The following is a 16,583-nucleotide window of genomic DNA, read 5'->3' as shown; positions in this document are numbered from 1 at the left end:
GTTGCATGATGAAGCCAGCTGACTCCTGCACCCAGCAGTGCTGGCGGTGCAGAGCTTGTCCTCCCTGCCAGGGGAGAGGGGCAGCAGCCACACTCTGCTCCAGCAAGCAGTGCTCTGGGTGCTCTGATGCTGTCTGCCAGCCCTACCTGGGGGCTGCTCCCCATCCTCTTGTAGCCTCCTCCCCATCCTCTGGGAGAGGTTGGATTTCCCTTGTGAGCAGCTCAGTGAGTCCTGTGTGTGACAAATCACTGAACTGCCAGGGCCTGGAAGCCCAAGAGAGGGCTGTCTGGCCTCCAGGCCTAATTCCCTGGAGGAACCTTGTTTCCTGCCCAGCATGAAGCTAAGTTGGACTTCCTGCACTGCAGAGGAGCTTTGGCTGCAAAGCTCTTTGGGGCTGGGAAATTACAATTGCAAAACCATGTTCATAAGGGAGGTTAAAAAGGGGTGGGGGGGCAGGAGGTGATGTTCTCTCAGCTGCCAGCTGAGCACCTTCCCAGCAAACCCTCAGTGGTGAGAGCACAGCACAGCAAAAGACAAAGTGAAAACTCTGAACTGCCATTGATGTGGAGGCTTCAGCCCTAGGCTGAGTGGGAAGTGCAGGAGAGATTTGCCTTGGAATAGGCATTGTGCTTGAGCTTTGGAGGCAGTGCCTCTGTGTGCACACATCTACAGACACTGTGTGGCTACTGCTTTTCCTCTCCAGCACACAGCCTCTTCTGTTTTGGCCTTCTGAATTGTTCTTTGCTCAGCTCCTTCTCTTGCCTGTGTCTCTTGCAGCTGCTCTTGGATGCTGGTGCCCACGTGGAGGGCTCTGCTGTTACCAGCGGAGAGGACAACTACGCTGAGACTCCTCTTCAGCTGGCTTCAGCAGCAGGTAGGTTCAGGGCAGCCTCAGCACACTCTCTCTTGCTACCCCAGAATAAGCACAACCAATTCAGGGGGTGTCTGTGGAAGGAGTCCCTTTGCACTGAGGTCTGAGGTGCCAGAGTGAGCTGGCTGCACAAAGCCACCAGGTTTTCATTGCTAAAAGACTGGAGGGAGCCCTGGCTGGGCTGGCAGCAGCTAACAACTGCTGCCATGCAGGGAGAGCTTGCTGGGCACTGAGTGTCTGTTTGGGCCTAGTGCCACCACTGCCCTCCTGCCAGCAGCCTCTGTAGCAAAGCTGCCTCCAGCAGCTCTGCACAGGGCACTGTCAGGAAGCACGAAGCAGCTCCTGCCTAGCCTCAGCATGTCTGGGATCCAAAGAGCTTCCAGATGCAAAAATGAACAGGTTTGAAAAGCAGCCTGGGGAAAAACAACTGCACCAAGAAGCTGAGTTTAGGATTTATTACATACCAGTGCAATTCTGCACTTCTGCACAGCTGTCAGGAGAAGAGTTCAGCATCCTGCAAGCAAGTCTGTGCTGGCCTACAGTACCTGAAAGTGATGCTTCCCAACACCTATCAGCTCTCACTGCCTTTGCTTTTTCCCCCTCCCCTTTACTTCCTTTGACTTTACTTTTGTGCATTTATCAAGACAAGTCTCTGCCTTGCTCTGCTCCAAGCTTTAGTGAAGGGATAAAAAAGGGCCTCCACCTCCTCCCCTCCCAGCCACAGACACTCCTTGTGCTGGTCTCTTGCCACCCCTCAGTGCTGTGTCTAATGGCCCCAGTGGAGGGGAGGCCTGGCTGGAGGTGGACCACACAACTGTGCTTGTCTGCAGGGTGAAGCTGTGGCCAGCAGGCACAGCACAGAGCAGCTCTCATCCTGCCTCACCCCCCAGTGGAGCAGCTGAGACTGACCCTGGTTTAACTGGTTGCATCCATCCCTGCTGGGGCTGTACTGAAAGCACCCAGACCAATCTACCTCCCTTTTCCCTCTGCCTCTGGCTAGCTGTTCCTTTTGTAGGCAGTGTAAGTGCTCTGTGGCTCAGTTTCTCTCTGAGAGGTTAGGAAGCCTACCAGATGCTTGCAGGACACTCTGAAAGCCTTAGTGGCAGAATAAAGTGTTGCATGCTTTCCTGGAGGTGACACATGGAATCATGCTGCTGTTTCTGCCCCTTTTCCCCTAGGGAACTATGAGCTGGTCAGCTTACTGCTCAGCAGGGGTGCTGACCCCCTCCTCAGCATGCTGGAAGTCAATGGGATGTCCTCCTCGCTTCACGAAGACATGAACTGCTTCAGCCACTCGGCTGCACACGGGCACAGGTAGGGCCTGGCTCATGCTCACAAGAGGGCTTTTAGCCCAAGGCTCTCACTGCAGCTACTCCTCTGTGACTGACCAGGACACCTCTTGCACCCAAAGCCCTGCTCTGGGTTAGGAGGTGGTGTAACACCCTGCTAGCAACCCACCCTTAGTGCCACACAGCTCCTCGGACTGTTCTGATGTGGCTGTGAGGTGCCTTGGGAGTGTTTGGGGCAACAAAAAGGTTCTTTAAGCTGGTAGCTGAGGGGGGAAAAATGATGCAAGATGTTCATTACTCAGCAACTACAACTGATAAAAGAAAGGATTATCATGGAGTGGTTTGAAGAGACCTTTCAAGGTCATGCAGTCCAACTCCCCTGCAGGCAGCAGGGACAGCTGCAACTACAGCAGGCTGCTCAGAGCCCCACACAACCTGAGCTGCAATGCTTCCAGGGATGGGGCAGCCCCCACCTCTCTGGGCAACCTGGGCCAGGGTCTCACCTCCCTTAGCCTAAAAACCATCTTCCTTACATCTAGGCTCAGCCTCTCTTTGATTAGATTTTAGTCAAACCCACAGACTACAGCAAAAAGATCTTTGCTCTTGGCTTCTTCCCTCGCTCGCTCCTCTCAGTCTGCAGCACTGAGTGAGGAGCTGCTTTCCTAGGCCATACTGGAGCAGAGGAAGTTCTGCCTCTGGGTGGGTTATGAGCTGGGGGGGTAGGTTATGAGCTGGGGGGGTGGGTTATGAGCTGGGGGGGTAGGTTATGAGCTGGGGGGGTAGGTAGGCAGGCAGGTAGTGCTTTGTGTTGCCAGGCAGAATTGCATTAAGGTGGCAAAACCAATCCATGGCAAAATGTGGGTGACTGCATCTCTGTTCTCAGGGTAGGTGCTTTGAAATAAGCATTACTGGCTTACTACAAACTCCTCCAGAAATCCTTCTGTTCCCAGAAGAACCCCAAACAACTGAAGTTAGTGTAGCAAGCCAATGGAACCAGCCTGCAAGCAGCCCTGCTGCTGGGCTGAGAGCTGGTCAGAGGCTCCCAGCAGCAGTGCTGGCAGGTTAGGTAGCAGCTCCCTTGCTTGAACACAGCTCTGCTTGACAAGGAGGCCAGAACTGCACCTCCAGGTACATCACACATCAGGATACACAGACAACATCCCCAGCTGAAAGGAGGCCCAGGCTCTGCAGAGCTGGAACAGCCTCATGCAGTGTGAGACTACACAGAGCACTGCTCTGCACCCCTCCCACACTATGCCACAGCTAACCTCACAAACTGAAACCCAGGGTCAGGGCAGGGTGATCCTACAGCCCAAAGTGAGCTGGTGTTAGCCATGCTGAGTGGTGTGGCTGCAAAGGGAGCAGCAGCCCATGGCAGTGCAGCAGCACAGCTGAGTGCTGGGCTGGGGAATGCCTGCTGCAGATGGCTCCAGCTGGCTGTGGGGACACCAGTGAGGGCTGCAAGCTTGCCAGAGCGGCTGGACACAACCAGAGACTCTTCCTTGCAAGTGCAGTGTGAAATTCCAACCCAAAGCACTTCTCCCTGCAGGCAGGGATGCAGAACTATTGCTGTTAATGGTTTCTGTTTACTGATAGAGTTAGCAGGTCTGAGTACAGCAGTGCTACAGTGCTTGAGGCTGGGCATCTGGGGGCACTGCAAGAGGTCTAACAGAGGCTCTGATAAATCTTAACATCAGAGCCTAAGCTTCTACCACAGTGGGGGCTGGCAGAATGAAACCTGCTCCTGTGTCCAAGCATAAGCTGCAGTAAGAGCCAGGCTGCCCCAGGTGGAGGTGTTCAGGAGGAGACTTGATGTGGTACTTGGTGCCATGGGTTAGCTGTTTGGGTGGGTTGGATTGGTTGGTGGGTTGGACACGATGATCTTGAAGGTCTCTTCCAACCTGGTTTGGTTTATTCTAAATAAAGCACTCCAAAGTATGTCCTGGGACCACTGAGGTGCAGGAACACATTCCCTGCTCCTGCCCTGGCTCCCAGGGCACCAGTCTCTGGCATGTGGGACAGGATGGGTGAGGGGGCTGAGTGCTGCTCCATGCCTGCCAGCTGTCAGGTTTGGGCAGGGAACTGATTATTTACTGCCAGACCCCCAAGCCCAGAGCAGCAGAGTCCTGTCTGAAGCTCATTGAGTGGCCTCTCCTCTTCCCCCCCAGGAACGTTCTGCGCAAGCTGCTGACCCAGCCCCAGCAGCTGAAGGAAGATGTCCTCTCCCTGGAGGAGATTTTAGCTGAGGGAGTGGAGAGTGACAGCTCCAGCCAGGGCAGCTCCAGCGAGGGGCAGGTCCGGCTCTGCAAGACACGGATGAAGGCTCTGCAGGAGGCCATGTACTACAGTGCTGAGCATGGCTACGTGGACATCACCATGGAGCTCAGGGCACTTGGTAAGGGCTTTGCTTTGAGCTGTTGTCTCTGCCCCTTTCACTCAGAGCCTGTATGCCCAGCTGCCAAGCTAGCCCAAGCTTATGGGAACCAGCTGCCTTAATTTACAGCTCCCCACAACTTCCTGCTGCTCTGGGATGTGCCCCCCTGGATCCTCTGTTCCCAAGTAAGTATCAAAAGCAAGGGGCATGTCTCTTCATCAGACACTCTGACACCTACCACTCAGGCTGGCTGGCCTCAAAACCAAAGAAAACCTCAGAGCTTAAGAGGCTTAAAGATTTCAGCTAATGGTAGGAAAGAGAAGCTCTGAAGCTTCTGTGGCTTAGACTGTTCCAGGTGAGCAGGAGAAGAGACCTCACACGGTGTTTGTGTAGAGTTAGATGTCCTTACATCCTCAGTTCAGATTTATTTTGTAGTTCTGACTAATCCTGAAGCAAAACAGGCAACTGGGGGTCTGGGTGGCCCTCACCAAGCAGCAGGAAGGCCTGACTTACAGCCTGGTACCAATCCTCTGTCTCTGAACCTCTCGATGGTGCACTTCAGCCACCTGGAACAGCGAGAGAGAAATCAATCTGCTGTCAAGCTGTGTGCAAAGCTCTGCTTGTGTTAGTCACAGCAGCAGGATCACCTACTCACAGGGACCTCAGCAACTCACCACCTTTCCCTGTCCTCTTTGCTGTGGCACAGGGGTCCCATGGAAGCTCCATGTGTGGATTGAGTCACTGCGGACAACCTTCTACCAGTCTCGCTACTCGGTGGTGCAGACCCTGCTGAGGGAGTTTGTCACCATTAAAGAGGAGGACTACAATGAAGAGCTGGTCAGTGAAGGGCTGCAGCTCATGTTTGACATCCTCAAAACCAGCAAGGTAATTACTGCTTTGGTAAGTGTCAGGGGCTTGGTTTGGGCTCTGCCACACCGCAGTGCACAGCCAGCACAGGCAGAAGTCCTCTGTGGAGTCCTTACTGCGTCACGGTGTGGGGTGGCCCTGGGAGCATTCAGCTAAGAGGAGATGCAGGCCTCACTTCAAGCCACTCATCCCACAGAAGGGAAAGCTCCTCTCTTGAAGTCAGTTTAGCAGCTGGCCTGTGAGCCCATGTGAGTGGGAGAGGCACCAGTACAGGAGGGGGCAGCTCAGGCTCTCTCTCTAGGAGGTTCCTGAACAATGCTTCTTGTTCAGCATCATTTCCCTTCTCTTTTTCCCCTTGAGTTAAAGGCTGCCTATGAGTGAGTTTTCCTTGCTTTCCAAAGCATGTCCCAGAACAGCTCTGATGCATGGTGAATAGTTCAGCTCTTCCATTTTGCAGCTATGTGCTCCAGTCTCTGCCCCATTCTCTTCCAAGGGGCTGTTCCCTCCATGGTGGGGGTGTGTGTGGATGGCTGCCTGCCTTCTGACTGCAGACAGGAGACAGCTGAAACGCACAGAGGAAGCTGAGGAGCTCTTGAGAGCTCCAGAAGCAGTCACTGCAGCATGCATTATAAAAGCTCTTGACATTAAAAGTGGCCAACAAAACCCAATCACAAACTAGGAAGTGGAACTTGGTCCACGTTCCACAGGTGCAGTCTCTGAGGGCACACCTTTGGGCTCCCAGCTTAGAGAAGTGGAGGGCTGAGCTTTTGCTGAGGGACTCTTTCCCCTTGACAGAGGTTGGCCTCATGAACTCCTGCTGAGAGACTCCTGTCAGGACACTTGTTCAGGCCCTGCCCCTCTCTTTGAGGCTATTCTTGTAGGGAGCAGCCTCAGCTGAGCTGTTAGGGCACGACTGAGACCTGCTGAATACAAAGTGCTGACTGCTGGTACCTGTGCACCCTCCTTACAGAATGAGTCCCTCAACCAGCAGCTGGCCTCCATCTTCACCCACTGCTACGGCAGCAGCCCCATCCCCAGCATCCCTGAGCTCCGCAAGACGCTGCCGGCTCGGCTAGGTGAGGAGCTGTGTCCCACCCCACCCTGCAGCCCTGGGCTCTCCACTCAGGCACCCACAGCTCCCCACCATCCTCACCCTCTGTTTTCCTCCCCTCCCCTCACAGATCCTCACTTCCTAAACAACAAAGAGATGTCTGATGTCACTTTCCTGGTGGAAGGGAAGCTGTTCTATGCACACAAAGTCCTGCTGGTGACTGCATCCAACAGGTGAGTCACTGCCCACAGCCAAAGGAGGGGCTGAGCCTTCAGGCAGCTGCCAAGGACACAGCAGACCCTGACTCAGGTCTGCAGGACCAAGCCACTTCATCTTTTCTACTGTTAATAGGAGAGTAAAGCTGAGCTTTTCAAGCTGCTGTGTGAGTGGCAGTGGGAGTGTGTGCTAAGATTCCAAGAGCTCTGCTGACAAGCCAAGCAGCAGTCAGCCCTGAACTGCTGTGCAGCAGCTGGGAGGTACTTACCCAGCCATTCCCTGCCTTCCTGGCCCTCCCCTCAGGGTTTGCCAGCTAGGGCTACACTTGCTCCACATCACCTGGAGATGTGACCTGGCACACCTGCAGTTAGCACTCTCTGTCACTGGTGATTTGCAGCTGTTATGTGGTGGGACTGGCTCAGACCCAAGCACTGCCCAGGCTGAGCCTTCCCTCAAGTTCCAAACTAATTGATTAAATGAAAAGCAATGTTTCCATTTCAGCTTGCAAATGAGATCAAGGCAGGGGCTTTGCTTGCCCCTTGCTCAGGCTGCTTCTCAGGAGGCAACAAGGACCTGAAGCAGTAACACAGAAATCCTCTCACCCCTTTCTCAGGTTCAAGACACTAATGACCAACAAAACAGAACCTGACAGCCATGGCAGCAAGACTGTTGAAATCAGTGACATGAAATACAATATTTTCAAGGTAGGTTACTTACCTCTCCTTTATCCTTCTCCTCTCCTCACACACTTGGCAGCTAAGGCTAAGCCAAGGCTGCCATCAGAGGTACTGTGCAGGCAGTGCTGGGGTCCCTTTCACCCCATCTGTATGGCAGAGTACTCTGACCTTGGGCAGAACTTTGCATCTAGGGCCAAGCCTAAACCAGAAACCTCTTGTGACAGGATGAGAGGGGATGGAAGAGGGGAGAGGCAGACTGGAGATGAGGAGGAAGAAATTCTTTATAGTGAGGGTGGTGAGAGGCTGGCACAGGTTCTCCAGGGAGGCTGTGGCTGCCTCCTCCCTGGAGGTGCTCAAGGCCAGGCTGGATGAGGCCTTGAGCAAGCTGTGCTGGTGGGAGCTGTCCCTGCCCATGGCAGGGAGTTGGGACTGGATGAGCTTTAAGCTCCCTTCCAACCCAACCCATTCCATGCATCTGTGGTTTTTAGTTTCCCACTAACAGCTGACTCCTCCACAGACACTGGGCTTCTGCTCCACGTAGTTTTCCACCACTGCCATACTTCAGGCACCATTTTCATGCTGGGCTAAGCAGAAAGTGAGCTTCCTAACAGCAGGTGGACTGCCAGGTTCCACAGGGACTCACATCAGAGGGTCATAAATCATCCATGTCCCCTTCAGGAAAGGCTCCAAATGGAGCCTTGCACTTTGCTTTCATGACATTTCCATACTGAACAGGCTTAAGGGAGGCTGCTTCATGATGGAGGGAAAGTAGGGTACTTACCACACACCCAGGGAGCAAGCCAAGTCAGTGAAATGTGAGAGTCCAGCTCTTTCAGCTTTCCATCTGCAATTCAGATTTGGAAGCAAGGTGGAGAGCAGGGAAATGGGAGGTGCAGGACAGGTTGTGACTGTTCCACTGCAGGGCTGAGGCTTCTCCTCTTCCTCCAAGCAAAGAGGACAGCAAAGCTGTTGGTCAGCAGTACTGTCACAGGCAGAGGGAGTGAGGCTGCCCATAAGAAATCTTTGTGGGGTATAGAGGACATCCAACTTCTGCAGCTCAAGCACAGCTCAGCTGTAGCAGAAGAAGCCTCCCTAACAGCATCAGGAGGTCTCTAAACTTCTGCCTCCCTGGAGAGAGCAGACATCAAAAAGAATCAGAACACTGAGCTATTTCCACAGAATTAAACACTGTGGAGGTAAATGAAACCAGGCAGGGTGAGGAGGTGGTGGTGGGGGCACAGAACCTCAGCTGTGGTGGCTGGAGGATGCTCTGTGCTCTGCTTGGCTCTCTGCTGGGAAGCTGCTTTGCTCCCCTGTGGTGCCACTACAAAATAAGGCAATGTTAAAGGTAGAAGTTTGGAGCAGAGCTGGCAGGCCCCCTCCTGCTCACACAGCAGCCCAGACCCTGGAAGGACTTCTCTTCCCAGCACCAGCTCCAGCCCTTCCCCAGATAAGACAGCCTGGGCTTGCTGGGCCTGGGCACATGCAGATCAAAGAGCAGAAGCTGCCTCTCGCTCTCCCTGCAAACAATTAGGGCCTTTTCCTCCAGCCCCGACGGGGGGTTGGAAGCTGATTAGAAGCACAGCAGGGGGAGTAAGTGGCTGGGAGGTCCCCGAGACACAGGCTCATGGTGGCAGCTTCAGCTCCGTGGGTGAGCAGCCTGCAGGGCTTTACAAAACTGGCTCCCAGGACATTGGTGTTGCTCAGAGACAAAACTGTCACTGCCACACTCGGCCTCAGATCCTCACCAGGGCTCTTTTCAGAGCCAGGGGAAGAAAAGGCTATTAGAAAGCAGCAGGTTTGCAGCACTAGAGAAAAGCCAACAGCAGAGGTGAGAGAGAGCCAGCAGCCTGCCCACAGGAAGGGCAGCTCAGCATTCACAGCCCCTGTGACTTCAGCAGCTTCATGCCTGGCCCTCTTCCCATTCCAGATGCTGATGCAGTATTTGTACTATGGAGGAACAGAATCCATGGAAATCCCCACCACTGATATCTTGGAGGTGAGAGTGTTTTCTTCCAAGTCTTGCCAAGAGCACTGGGGCAGAAACAAGAGCTTGCAAAGCAAAATCCAGCAGCTGAGAGCAAGCTGCTAGGCCAGGAGTCAAATCAACACTTTGAAAGGAGCTAAAAGTGTCAAACCATGCAGCTGCTTACAAACAGCAGCTCCCAGTTCCAGTTTGTGATGTGGGAGTGGGAGGGAAATCACTGCAGAGCTGTTGGTGCCCAGGGCTGGATCAGAGCCTCCTTGGCACCAGGCCCTCTCTGTCCTGGGTGAAGGAAGCAGCAGGGCAGTACTTTGGAGGGGCACAGGAAAGGTGCCCACAGCAAGGGGCTGGAGATGGCAGAGCAATGATTCACAGCTGAGCCTGTGCAGAGCAGCTGCTGGTACTGCAAAGCCTGGTGTGCAGCAGCAGTGCCCTGCTCCTGCTCTGGCTCTACCTGCTTGAGAAGGGGGGGTGGACTTCATCATCTCCAGAGGTCCCTTCCAAGCCCTCCATTCTAGGACAGGTCCTCCTACAACAATGCTGCTCAGCCACAAGCAGTCTGCTGCCACTAAGGCTTCCAGCTAAAGCCCACACAGCTTTTTATGAGGAGATAAAAGAGGGCTTTGAGCAGGCTGGAGTTCATAGGTCCTGGGGACAGAAGGTACCACAAATGCACTCCTGCAGGAGGTGCAAGCTTTGGCTGAGAAGGGAAAGCTCTCTGTGGCCTTTCTGCTCTTTTGTAAGGACTTAGCCAGCAGAACATGGAGCTGCAGCTCACTCAGAGGGGAAATCATCAGCTCTGTCCCTTTCCCTGCCCTAAAAGCCTCCCAGGGCTCGGGATCTCAACCAGCTTCCCTCTTCTCTCCCCATAGCTGCTGTCAGCTGCCAGCCTGTTTCAACTGGATGGCCTCCAGAGACACTGTGAGATCCTCTGTGCCCAGACCATCAGCCTGGAGAACTCTGTTAACATCTACAAATATGCAAAGGTAGGCAGCAAGTGCCTCCTGTGGGCCCCACAGGGGAGCAGCATTCCTCCCTGCCTCCCCTTCTGGAACTCAACACAGGGGCAGAGTGTGGGCCCCTGCTCTGCTGCTTGAGAGAGTCCAGCTCCTGTCTGGGCAGCCAGGCTCCCATCCTATGCACCACGAGCTGTGTGCCAGCTGGCAGTGCAGGGTTCTGTTTGCCCCCTGCCCAGCCCCTGCCCGAGCAGGTAGCTTGGCTACTCCATCAGCCAGCTGCTCTGCTCCTTTAAGGGGAAGGGACTGGGGTGCAGGCCAGGGGCTCTGCCGACAGCAGGCCAGCAGGGGAAGGAATTAAAACAGCTTCAGTGCCTCCCAGCTCACTCCTGTGCCTGAGAGCATCATCAGCCACCACTGGTCCTACCCTCAGTGCTTATCCCTGTTGTTGCTGTAGTAATTACAGGGGAAAGCATGAGCCAGGAGAAGAGGCTCAGGTGTGGCCTCTGGGTCTGAGGCAGAAAAGGTTAATTGAGAGCTGCCCTGTGGAGAAGGACTGGGTGTGTGGTGGGGGTGCTGGAGACCTTACTGCAGCTGTTCAGTGCTCAAAGGGGAGGATCAGAAGGCTGGGGACGACAACAACAACAGTTTGAAGCTAAAAGAGGGAGGTTTAGACTGGATACAAGGATGACATTTTCGACACTGAGGGTGATAAGAGCTTGGTCAGGTTGCCCAGAGGTGGGAGGTGCCCCCATGCCTGGAACCATTGCAGGTCAGGTTGTCTGGGGCTCTGAGCAGCCTGCTCCAGCTGGAGAGGTCCCTGCTGCCTGCAGGGGGGTGGATTAGGTGCCCTTTGGTGGTGCCTTCCCACCCCATCTGACTGCTCCTCCTCTCCCCTGCAGATTCACAACGCATCTGAACTGGCCTCTTTTTGTGAGGGCTTCTTCCTCAAACACATGAGCTCCCTGCTGGAGCAGGACTCCTTCAAACAGCTGATCTACAGCAGGAACAGCAAGGTGCAAGGCCTGGACCCGCTGCGGGACCTGCAGAGCGCCCTGGCCGGCCGCCTGCACTCTGTCTACGTCACCTCCAGGGTGTGAGGCTCAGCCTGCACGGGGATGTGGCCTTGGGCAAAGCTGTGGCTTTCCCCTTTGCCTTCTGGATCTTGCTGAAACTCCCCTCCACCAGATCCCCCCAGGCCAGGGTGCTGTGCCTCATCCCACGGAGGGAGGGGAGCTCTGTGCTGCTGTCACACAACACTGCCCCAGCACAGGCAGCGACTGAGGCTGCAAGGCGAGGACCTGAGCCGGAGCCCTTCCACCAGGCACAGGGCAAGGCTGCAGGGAGGGAGGCAGTTCAGCTGGACCCTGCACCCAACACCTTAAGCATCTCTCTCCACACCACCACAGCCCCCCCAGTTCCCACTCACAGATGTTTGACTTGGGAGGAGGGTCCTGGCCCCCTGCCCCTTCAGCAGCTCTGCACACACCAAGCCCTGTGCATGGCACAGACTTGGACACAAATCTATCCCCAACCTGTTTGCACACTGAGAGAGAGAGTGGAGGTGTTCAAAGCCAGGCAGAGACCAATACCAGCTCTGGCCTGACTCTAAACCTAGCATGAAGCAGCCACTGGGGCAGGGAGGGGGAAAGTGCTGCTTTGTACTTTTTCCCTGGGGTTCCACCGTGCTGGTTGCTAATCTGCAGCCCTCTTGAGGAGGAAAGGGACAGCTACAAAGGTTTATAGCCCCACTGACCTACACCTTACAAAACATGTTTCTGACCATGACCTGTGAGCCCCACCCCCAGGAGAGATGCTTCCTAAGAGACTCAGGTGTAGCAGGCACTAGCACTGTGCTCAGGCAGTGCCCAGTTGCATGAATAGCAATAAAAATCTCCCTCTGGCCCTGAGGAACTCACAGCCTGAGGGTTTGTTCTCTCTGGAGCTAGTTGGGATTAGAAGCTCTGACCTCTGGTCTCCACCTCCACATTCTCATCCATGGAATGTTCCCACAGATCTGCTACCTCAGGGGGGGCTGGGCAGAGCACACCTGCAGGCTCCTGGAGGCTGGCTGCACGCTAACATTTAGGCAGCAGCACTGGAAGATGTCTCACCTCAGGTGCCCAAGAGTCAGTTTGTCCCTTCTTCTCGGCAGAAAGGTGGTCCTGGGCCCAAAGGACTCATCCTAGGCCTTCTTAGAGCTGCTTTAGAGCTCCAAGGAGAGAGTTCCAGCCCTGGGTTTGGGGCTGCAGCAGTGCTTTTGGGTGTGGTTTTCACTTGTAGCTGATCCCTGCTGCAGGGACGCAGGTACCTGGGTGAAAAACACAAACCTTGCTGCTGAGCAAGTGTCAAGGAAAGGCCTGACCTGTCCCCACTGCTCTCTGTTGGCAGCCACCACCAGCAGCAGCTGAGGCACCACCGTTGGTTACAGGAGGCTGATGGAGAGGATACCAGGTGGTCAGTGGAGAACTGCTGCCTGGAAATTCATCAGTGCTGGAACTAAAGACACTGGAGGGAGGAGGCTCAGCTGGGCCCAGGCTCCAGAGCACCAGACAGGGGTTAGGTAGATGAAGGGCAGGAGCAGGAGCTACAGCATCTCCCAAACAAAGCCATCAAACCCTGACACTGCCTCATTCCTAAAGGATTTACTTGGGAGGCAAATTGCATGCAGGGGTGAGGATGATGAGTGCAGGCTCAGCAGGCTGGCAGGCAGGGGGGGTCAGGGCATGCCTCCATCTGGGCTTGAGATCACCAGCTTCAATAACTCTATTTATTACCAGACAGCCAGAGAGGCCTTTCAGAACCATCACTGGTTTGCCTGGAAACTACCACCGAGGCTTCAGCCTGGAAGTGCTTTGGGGTAGCTGCTCCAGCTCTGTACAGACAGCCAGGTCCTCTCGTGGGGCTGTGATCTTCCACTGCTTTGTTAATTGTACATTGATGTTGGCATTTATGTAAATGTACCAGGATTTTATTAACAACCTAACTGTAAAGCCACACAGCTGCTGTTCTTTGTTCTGCTCTTCTGACAGGGAGAAGGCAAAGCTCAAACTGACAGAACCCTCCTGGGGAAAAGGTTCAGCCTCTCCCCTCTGTTCTGGGCTGCAGCTAGGCCTTCAACCCAAGGAGCAAGAGGCTTTCACTTCCCCTTCCTAGGGGCATCCTGGCTGGGCTCAGCAATGCTGTGTCCAGCAGGAGCAGGGAGGGGATTGTCCCCTGGCACTCAGCTCTGGGCAGGCCACACATCCAGTGCTGTGTCCAGGTTTGGGCAGCTCAGTCCAAGAGAGCTGGGGAGGTGCTGGAGCCAGGGCAGAGCAGGGCAAGGAAGCTGGGAAGGGCCTGGAGAATCAGTCTGGTGAAGAGAGACTGAAGGAGCTGGGGAGGGTTGGTGTGAAAGAGAGGAGGCTGAGGGGAGGCCTCATGGCTGTCTGCAACTACCTGAGAGGAGGTTGGAGAGGCTGCTGCTGGTCTCTCCTCACAGGTAATTAGTGATAGAACAAGAAGAGACTCTCAGCAGCCAGCTGAGAGGAAACCATGGGTAGAGCCAGACCCTGCAGCTGGCTGCTGAGAATCTCCTCTTGATTCTTCCTTGCCTTGACTTTCCCACCACCCTCTAGCCAACAGGAGCTGTGCAGTGTAGCCCTGGCCAGCTCCATACTGAATTACCCTCCCAAGCCTTCCTCAGCACTGCATTTTTATCACCCAGGAGAAGCCTGCTGGGAGTGGTGCAGGAGGGGGGAGCTGTCTCCTGTGGTGTGCCACTTGCACCAGCATGCCTGGAAGGCCACCAACAGCAACAGCAACTTGCTCTCAAGAGTCAGGTAACACAAACACCTGAGATTCCCTTTAGAGCCCTTGAACAAGGGGATTACAGAGATCTCTCTTACCCAACTGGCTGCACCACCACCTCCAGTTTACACAGCACTGCCTCTGGGGTCTGAAATGGGAGCAGAGTTTTGCCCAGCTCTGGGGAGGCACAGAACTTTGCTGGCCAGAATTACATCATCTGAAGGAGCCAAGGAAACAAATCGAGCTCACACAGCTGCCTGAGCATGCCTGATGACTTCCAGCCTCAAAGAAAACCTTTTCTGCTTTGTACTAAGCCTCTGCACAGCAGGCAAGCAGCAGCTAATGCAGCACCACTCCTGCCTGGCCCTTTGCCCTCACCAAATGCTGCCCCAGCAGCCAGACACTGCCTCCTGCACCTGCCATGACAGAGACAGCCAAGCAGACAGCAGAGAGAGGGAGGAGAGAGACTTCCCTGAGGAGCAGGGGCAGTGAGCTGCTGTCACCAGGGCCTGTGGCAGAGGACTCAAAGCCAGGTTTTGCCTCCCCAAGGGGTGGGTTTGAGTCAGAGGGATCCATCAAGCCAGGGCAAAGAAAAGGGAAGACTGCACTCAGCACTATCTGCCCAAGAAGAGGGGCAGGCAAAAAGGCTTCTGGCAGAGGATGGAAAATCCCCACCCAGCAGGGAAGAAGACCCTGCAGCAGCAGCACCCAGCCCTGCAGCTGGAACCATTTCAGTGCTTACTGGAGCGAGCACAGGAGCCCAGCCAGCCCTGCTGTCTCCAGCCCAGGCAGGGGAAAGCCTCCTGCACCCCTCACTGCACCTCCCCCTGCTCAGCCTTCCTGTGTGTCAGCTTCACAGCCTCCCCCAGAGAGCCTCCTGATTCAGGGACTACACAGGGCAGAAGCTGTGACACAGCCAAACTAAAATCCATCTGTGGAAGTAGGAAAAAACCAAAGAGGCTGCCAGGGGAACACCAAGATGGCCAAATGGCACAGGCAAGACTGCCCCCTGCCCCCCTGCCCCCCGCCCCCCTGCAGCAGCCAACCTTGGCTTCCCAGCCTGCTCCCTTCGCTGTGACTCCTCCTGCCAGCACAAGCAGCTCCTGGCAGCAGGGAAGGGCCTCAGCCTCACTGGGTTTGCTTCCTCCCAGCCACCAGGCAGAGGTCAGCTCCCTCCAGCTGTCAGAATAGCTCAGGGGTCTCTGAGCCAGCAGGATGATTCCACTGACAACCAGGTCACATCCAGCAGAGCCTGCGGAGCGCTGTGCTGGGCTCTCCCCTTGTTCTCCAATTAGCCACAGTGAAAGGAGCTCAGGAGAGGGGAGAGCTGCAGCCAGGTGACAGCACAGCCAGCCAGGCAGCACTGAAGAGGCCATACCCTGAGCTGAAGCAGCAAGGCCTGTGGCTGCCAGGCTGTGCACAGCCCTGGCCCCGGACCGGGAAGGGAGGCAGAGCTGAGCTGGCTTGGAGCTGCAGCCAGCACTACCCCAGGCTCCTTCCAGCGCCCCCAGCCCCATCTGCAGGGCAGCAGCAAGACCAAAAGCTGCTTGGAGTCAGAGGGAAAGGGGCTCCAAACCACCCCCCCTCTAACCCTGACAGATCCAGAACTCTCCTGGGCTGTGTGCTGTGTTTAGTGCACTTCTGGCTTCCTGCTGTGCTGCTGGACTGCACGCAGCCAGCCCTTGCTCTAGCTGGAACTGTAACCCAGACTGAGTGATGGGAAGCACAGGCAGAGGAAAATGTGGTTAGACTAGACCTGACCAACTGACACTAGAAAATCCACCTCTCACTTCTGTCACTACCTGAGGGCTTCCCCCCACCCTTTTCATCCCCACTTTGCTGTTCAAAGAGCAGCAGACAGGCAGAGGAACCCAAAAAGCTGTCAGGAATCACAACCACATACAAAAGAAGACCAACTCCCCTGAGTCCACACCTCCTGTCCAGGAGCAAAACTCCTGAAGCACAGCTCCCCCCCAGACATGCAAGGGCAGCTCAGAGCCACCAAGGCTTTCACAGCCCCAGTGCACCCAGGTCCCACTGTGAGCAAGAATCACTGCAGCCTGCTCTAGGACTCTGCTGCTTTGCTGAGATGTCTCTGACCTGCCTGAGGAGTCCAATCCATTCTGCCTCCATGCCACCCTGATTCACAGGAAGCCTTGCTGGGCTACAGCTCTGCTGTACAGCTCCTCCCCAGCACTGCTCCCAACAGGCAGCAGGTCAGGCATCAGAGTTCCTATGGCTGCTGCCTACCAGCCTGAGACCACAGTGCCTGAGACAGGCAGAAGCCTCAGCCTGACTTCAGGCTCACAGCAGCAGCTCCATCAGCCACAGGCAGGTCCCAGCCCTGGCACAGTCCCAGCAGAAGCAGAGGACAGCTGAATCCAAACCCTGCTTCACAGCTCCTCAGCATGGCCTTGTAAATAAACACAGACTTGGACACACTGCTCACAGAAACATGAACCTTTTGTGAGCTTCTTGGCCATTGGATCCTCAGCTCAGCCCTCAACAC

General features: G+C 55.2%; 1 protein-coding gene across 1 annotated transcript in view; it reads left to right on the top strand.

Moving 5' to 3' along the window:
* ABTB2 (ankyrin repeat and BTB domain containing 2) overlaps positions 1 to 13,282 on the top strand; it is a 117,702-nt gene extending 104,420 nt beyond the window's left edge. The window contains exons 8-17 of the mRNA XM_068148446.1: positions 778 to 874; positions 2,050 to 2,185; positions 4,329 to 4,555; positions 5,241 to 5,419; positions 6,372 to 6,477; positions 6,583 to 6,685; positions 7,282 to 7,372; positions 9,276 to 9,344; positions 10,202 to 10,315; positions 11,188 to 13,282. Coding sequence (XP_068004547.1) covers positions 778 to 874; positions 2,050 to 2,185; positions 4,329 to 4,555; positions 5,241 to 5,419; positions 6,372 to 6,477; positions 6,583 to 6,685; positions 7,282 to 7,372; positions 9,276 to 9,344; positions 10,202 to 10,315; positions 11,188 to 11,385 — 1,320 coding nt within the window. The 3' untranslated portion in view covers positions 11,386 to 13,282. The remainder of the gene's footprint in view (positions 1 to 777; positions 875 to 2,049; positions 2,186 to 4,328; positions 4,556 to 5,240; positions 5,420 to 6,371; positions 6,478 to 6,582; positions 6,686 to 7,281; positions 7,373 to 9,275; positions 9,345 to 10,201; positions 10,316 to 11,187) is intronic.
* Positions 13,283 to 16,583: the final 3,301 nt, after the last annotated feature.

This window comes from Melanerpes formicivorus, unplaced genomic scaffold, assembly GCF_026170545.1.
Source record: "Melanerpes formicivorus ecotype bairdi unplaced genomic scaffold, bMelFor1.0.p_v2 SCAF_16, whole genome shotgun sequence".
NCBI classification, from domain to species: domain Eukaryota; kingdom Metazoa; phylum Chordata; class Aves; order Piciformes; family Picidae; genus Melanerpes; species Melanerpes formicivorus.
This window is presented reverse-complemented; position numbering and strand designations above follow the sequence as displayed.